We start from the raw sequence: 5,623 nt of genomic DNA, 5'->3' as shown, positions 1-5,623 counted from the left end.
TCCCCCCTTTCTTTTGCGCCCCGTCTCCCTTCCCTTGCGCGCTTCCGTCCGTGCTCCTTCGCTCCTTTCGCTCCTTCCCCCTCGTGCCTTCCGGTCGCCCCTCTCGTTTCGCCTCCCGGCTTCGTGCGCCTCTCCGCCCTTGGTTTTCCGTCGGGCTCTCTTCGCTCTTCCGCTTTTTCTTTTCCCCGTGCTCCCTTCTGCCTGCTGTCGCCTGTCGCTCTGTTTGGTTCTTGCGTGCCGCCCCGGCTTGTGCGTGCTCGCGCTTGCCCTCGTCTTCTCCCCTCCCTCCTCCCGTCCTCCCCCTTCCCTCCGTCCTCCTTCCCTTGTTGCTTCCTCCCCCCCTTTGCGCCCCCCCCTTCCTGCCGCCCTCTCTTCGGCCTCGGCGGTCCTCGTTGCGCTGGCCTTTTGCTTTTTGCTGCCCCCCGCCCCCCCCTTCCCCCCCCGCCCTGGCCTGTCCCCCCGGCCGTGCTTTTTCTGTCTCTTTTGCCCCCTGCCCCCTCCGCCTCTGCCCCCCCCGTTCGCGTCCCCTCTGTCCCTTTTGGCTCCCCCCTCCCCCCTTGCTTGTGCCTTTCCGCTCTCGTCTGCTCTTCTTTGTTGCGGTGCGGTGGCTTTCTTTTGGCTTTGCTTGGCCTCTTGCCCCCCCTCCCCCCGCCTCCGCCCTGTCGGCCTGCTTGCCGTCCGCTCTCGCCGCGCCCCCTCCTTCCTCTCTCTTTTGTTTGCTCGCCCTCCTTTCCCTCTTCCTCTTTGTCTCGCCTTCTTGCTGTGCTCCTTGGCCTTTTGCTCGCTGCTTTTCCCTCCCGGCCCCTTCTTTCTCCCGTCGCGGGTGTCCTTTGCTTGCTTGCTGCCTCCTCCTTCTTCTTTCCGTTGTTTGCCTTGTCCGCCCCCGCCGTCCTTCCCTTCCCCCCTCCTGCTCCTTTCGCCTTTCTTCTGCCTCCGCTTCGCCCCTTTCTCCCCCCCCGCCTTGTTCGTGCTTCCCCCCTCCTCTCCTCCCCTCTCTTTGCCCTCCTCCCCTCTGCTCCCCCTCTTGCCTTCTCCCTCGCGTTTTGTCCCCCGGCCTTTGGTGCCTCCCCCGCTTCTCCGCCCCTTGCCCCCGTCTCCTCCCCCGCTCTCGGTGCTTGTTTCCCCCCTCCCCTGCCTTTTTCCGTTTGTCGCCTTTCTCCCCTTCGCCTTTTCCCTCCCCCCTGGGGTTGTTCGCCCTCCCCTTCTTCTTCGCGTCGCCCCTTCCCGCCTGCGCTTTTCCCGTCCCTTTGCTCCCCGGTGCCCTCTTTGTGTGCGGCGTCGGCTCGGCCCCTTCTGCTTGCTTCCCGTCGGCCCCCGGTGCCCCGGTTTCCTCCCCCTCTCTTCCTTCTTCTTGCGCGTCTCCTTTTGCCCCGCGCCTTGCTTTCTTCCTCCCCCTCCCGCCTTCTTCGTTTGCTTTGTTCCGGCCGCCCCCTTTGGTTCCTCCCCCCTTGTGGTTCGCGGTCTTGGCCCCCGTTCCCCCCCTCCTTTCTTTTGCCTTGCTCGCGCTCTTCTTGCCTCGCCTTTCTCCCCTCCGGCTCCTTGCGCTTCGTCCCTTCTTTTGGTTCCCTCTGCGCTCGCTCCCCGTGCCCCCTGCTTCCCTGGTCGCTGCTCTTGTTTTCCCCGCCTTCCTGCCTCTTCCCCTCCTTCCTTCTGGCGGGTGCTTTTTGCGCCCTCTTCCCTCTGGTTCCCCTGGGTGCCTGGTCCTGGGTGGCTCCCTTTGTTGTGTCCTGCCGTGTTGGTTCGCCTTTCCTCCTTCCTTCCTTTTGCCTTGCTTCCCCCCTCCCCGCCCCTTGCTCCCTCCTTGGCCCCCCCTCCCCCCGTCCTGCCTCTCCCTTCCCGCGGCTTCCCCTCCCCCTTCTTCTTCCCCGCCTTTCCCCCTTCTTCTGGCTGCGGGCTGGGCTTTTCTCGCGCCTTCCTTTCCCCCTCCTCCCTTCCCTGCCCCCCTCCTCTTCCCCCGTCTCCTTCGTCTCCCCCCCCTCCCTCTGCCCCTTGTTCCCCTTTTGTGCCTTTCTTCGTCCCGCCTCCTTTTTGCTCTGTGCTTTTTCCTCCCCCCCCCGTGTCTGGCTTCTTCCCCCCCCTTGCTCTTTTCTTCCCCCTCTGCCCGCCTTGCTGGTCGTCCCTCCTCGCCCCTTCCTTCCTCTGCCCGCTCCTCCCCCGCTTTTCGCTGCCCTTTCTCCTTCCTCTGCCTCCCCTTTGCCTCCCCCCTCTGCCCCTCCCCCTCTTTGGTTTTCTCCCTTTCTCTCGCTCCTCTGGCGTCTTCTTGTCCTGCTTCTGGCTCCTGCTTCGCTTTTGCGTGTCGCCCGCCGTGTTGCTCGCTTCCGCCCCCTCTCGTTTCGGGCGCCCGGCCGCCCTCCTCCTCCCTCGTGCGGCTTCTTTGCGCGTCCGGTTTCTTCTTTCGGCCCCCCCGTTTTGTTGCGGTGTTCTTGCGGCCGCTCCTTGCTGCGCCCTTCCCTGTGCCTTGCCCCCTTGTCTCCCTCCCTTCCCGCCCTCGGTTCCGCGCGCTCCGTTCGTCTTTTTGCTCTTTGCCCTTCTTTCTCCTTTTGTCGTTGCTTCCCCCGCTTCGGTCGCCCTTGCTCCCCTTCCTTTTTCTTCTTGCGCCCCCCGGTCCCCGTGTCCCTGGCCCCTCCTCCCCCCCCCGCGCGTCTCTTTCTTCCCCCTTCCCCTTCTTGGCTCCCCCGGTCCCCTCCGTCCCTCTGTCGTCCGCTTCGCGGTCTTGCCGTTGCCTCGTGTGTCTTTGCTTTGCCTGCTGCTTTGCTTTGCTTTCCCGTTGGCCTGCCTCCCCCCCTTGGTCCTTCTTGCCGCTCCTCTCTGGCCCGCCTTCCCTCGCTTCTTCTTTGCCCGCTGCTTGCTCGTCTTGCCGTTTCCGTGGTTGCGCTTTCTGTGCCCTTCCCCTTCGCTTCCTTCGCCTTTCTGGCCCTTCCGCCCCCTCTTTGCTTGTGCTCCCCTCCCCCCTCCCTGTTCTTTCGCTTTTCCCGCTCGCCCCCTCCTTTGTGCGCTCCTTTTTGCTTCGGCCCTTCTCTTTCGCCCCTTCTCCCCGCTCGCCTTTCTCCCCCCTTGCCTCGTGCTCCCCCCCTTCCTTTTCCGCCTTCCCCGCCCGCCCCTCTTCCCTCTTCCCCCTTTTTCTTGCTCGTGCCCCCTCCTTTTGTCCTTCCCTCCTTTTGCTTTCCTCCGCCTCTCCCTTTTGGTCCCTCGCTTTCTTTGCCCTTCCCTCGCTCTGCTTTCTTTCTCGTCCTGTGGCGTGCGCCCCCCCTCTCGCTGTCCCCCCTCCTGCCCCCCGCTTCCTTCCCTTTCGGTCCCCTCCTTGCTTGGGTCCTTTCCTGTTCGTGCTTTTTGGTCCCCCCCCCCCTTGCTCTTCTTGCCTTCCGCTGCGGCGCTTTGTCCCCCTTTGCGCCCCGCTCCTCCTCCCTCCCTTTCGCCCCCTTTTTGGCGCCGGGTTTTGCCCCTTTTTCTCTTTTGGCCCCTGGGCCGCGCTGGTTGCTTTGGTCTCTCCCCCCCTTCCCTCTCTTGCCCCCCCCTCTTTTGCGTGGGCTCCCTCTCCCCCTTTCTTTCTCGCCCCGCTTCCCTCTTTTCTCTGCCCTCTTTTTTGCCCTTGCCTCTTTGGCCTCTCTTTGCTGCTTTTTGTTGCTTTGCCGTCTCCCCCTTGTTTCGGCCTTTCCCCCTTCCCCTTTGCTTTTGTTTGCTCGCCCCGTCCTTGTCTCCTCGTGCTCTTCTGCCTTTTCCCCCCTTTTCCCCCTTGCCCTTTCTTCTTTCCCGTCGTCGTCGCCTTCGTCCGCTTTTGCGGGGTTTGCGCCCTGTGGCGTCCTCCCCCTTCCGGTTCTCTCTCCTGCTGGCTTTTGCCTGCTCCCCCTTTTCTCTCTCCTTTTCGCCGCCTTCGTGCCCGTCGCCCTGTCGCCGGTTCTGTTCTCTCCCCTCTCTTGCTTTCCCCTCTTCTTGCCGCTGCCTCTTTTCCTTCTTCCCTTTCCTCCCTTCCCGTCCCGCCTCTTGCCCTTTTTTCTTCCTTTCTTCTTTTTCCCCGCTTCGCCTCTTCTTGCGCTCCTTGCGTTGCGGCTGCGTGCGCCTCCTCTCTTGCCCTTCTCGCCTTCGCTTGTCCCTCGCTTCCCGCCCCCCGCCCCTTCCCCGCCTTGCCCGCCTTCGCTGTTCCCTCTTCTTCCTCTGCTTCCCGCGCCCTCCGCCCCTCTTCCCTTGTCCTCCCTCCCTTGCCTTGCCTCTTCGCGCCGTCTCCTCCTCCGCCCTGCCCTTTCCTCGCTTGCTGCTGCCTCCTCCGCCTCCTCCTTTTTCGTTTGGTTCGTTGCTCCCGCGCGCTTTTCTTTTGTCGCGCTTGCCCCTTTTGCTTTCGGCTTTGTTCGGCGTCGCTTCCCCCTTTTTGCCTTGCTCCTTGCTCCCGCTCGGCTCTGGCCCCTTTCTTTTCCCCTGTCCGGGTTTGCGGCCCTTGTCGCCCCCTCCTTGTTTTCTTCGCCTTTTTCTTCTTGTGTTCTGCGCGCGCTGCCTTTTCCCCGCGCCGCCTTTTTGTTGTCTCCTTTTCGCCTCCCCCTTCTCCCTTTTTTCCCCCCGCGCCCCTTGTTCGTCCGTCCTCCCCTCCCCCTTCTTTTCTCCTGCCCTGGCGGTTGCCGGTTGTTCGGCCCTTCGCGCCGCCTTTCGCGCTTCCTGCCCCTCCTCCTCTTTGGCCTTCCTTTCGCCCTCCTCTGCTTTTCCCTCCCTCCTTTGTCTGTTGCCCCCTTCTTCGCTCTCGGTGCTCGCGCCTCGCCGTCCCCTTCCTCTCCCCTGCCGCTGGTCCGCCTCGTCGGCTTTTGCGCTTCCTTTCTTTTTTGGCTCCTCTTTTTGCCCCGCTCCCTCCTCTCTCCCCCGCCCTTTGCTCCTTCGCGCTTCCCTGTCTGCCCCCCTTTCCTTTGCGCGCCTTTTGCCCTCTTCCCCCTTCTTCCTGGCGCTTGTGCGCTTCTTGTCTTTTTCTTGTTCCTCCCTCCTTCGCCCCTCTTGCTGCGCGTTTCCCCTCTTTCTTTGGCCGTCGCCCCCTTTCGGCTCTTCGGCCCTCTTGTCTCCTCCCCGGCTTTGCCTCGCCTCTCCTTGGCCCTCTTGTCCCGCTTCTTCCGCGTTCTCTCGTCCGCTGTCCCTTCCGGTTTGGCTTTTGTCCGTCCTGTGGCGCCTCCGGGCTCTCCCCCCCGCCGTCTTGCTTTTCCTCTTTCTCGGGCCCGTGGCCCTCCCTTCCCCCTTTCCTCGTGTCCCGCCGCTCCGTGTCCCTGCCTCCGCCCTTTCCCCTCCTCCCCCTTTCTCCCGTGCGCCTCCTCGCTTTTGCGCTCCCTCTTTCTTCCTCCTCCTCGCGCGCTCTGCCCGCTTCCTCCCCTCCCCCCTTTGTCGCCTGGCTCTCGCCGTCCCCCCCGTTCCCCCCTTCGGCCCGTGTTTTCCTCCCCCCGGTTGGTCTCCCCCTCCCTCGGCTCCCCGGCTCTGCTCCCCCTTGTTGGTCCCCCGCGGTCCGGTGCCCGTCTCGCGGGGGGGGGGGGGGGTGCCTCGCCTTTCCCCCTTTTCGCCCCCCCCCCCTTGCTCCGCCCGCGCTCCCCCCCCTCTTCCCTCGCTTGTTCGCGTCTGGTGCCCCCGCGGCCCTCCCTCCCCTCCCGTGTGTGTGCGCTTG

General features: G+C 64.5%; 1 protein-coding gene across 1 annotated transcript; it reads right to left on the bottom strand.

The window, feature by feature from the left end:
- Window positions 1–675: 675 nt before the first annotated feature.
- Window positions 676–5,321, bottom strand: LOC109150140 (hornerin-like; the record flags this gene model as incomplete). The annotated part of the gene is made up of 2 exons (XM_019298055.1): window positions 676–2,278; window positions 2,718–5,321. Coding segments are annotated over 2 exons (4,207 nt in total), but the record flags the coding sequence as incomplete, so codon positions are not given.
- Between the last annotated feature and the right edge of the window lie 302 nt (window positions 5,322–5,623).

The sequence above is a fragment of the Ipomoea nil genome, unplaced genomic scaffold (assembly GCF_001879475.1).
Source record: "Ipomoea nil cultivar Tokyo-kokei standard unplaced genomic scaffold, Asagao_1.1 scaffold2208, whole genome shotgun sequence".
Classification (NCBI taxonomy): Eukaryota; Viridiplantae; Streptophyta; class Magnoliopsida; order Solanales; family Convolvulaceae; genus Ipomoea; species Ipomoea nil.
Note: the sequence above shows the minus strand (reverse complement) of the source record. Positions and strands in the feature narration are given on the sequence as shown.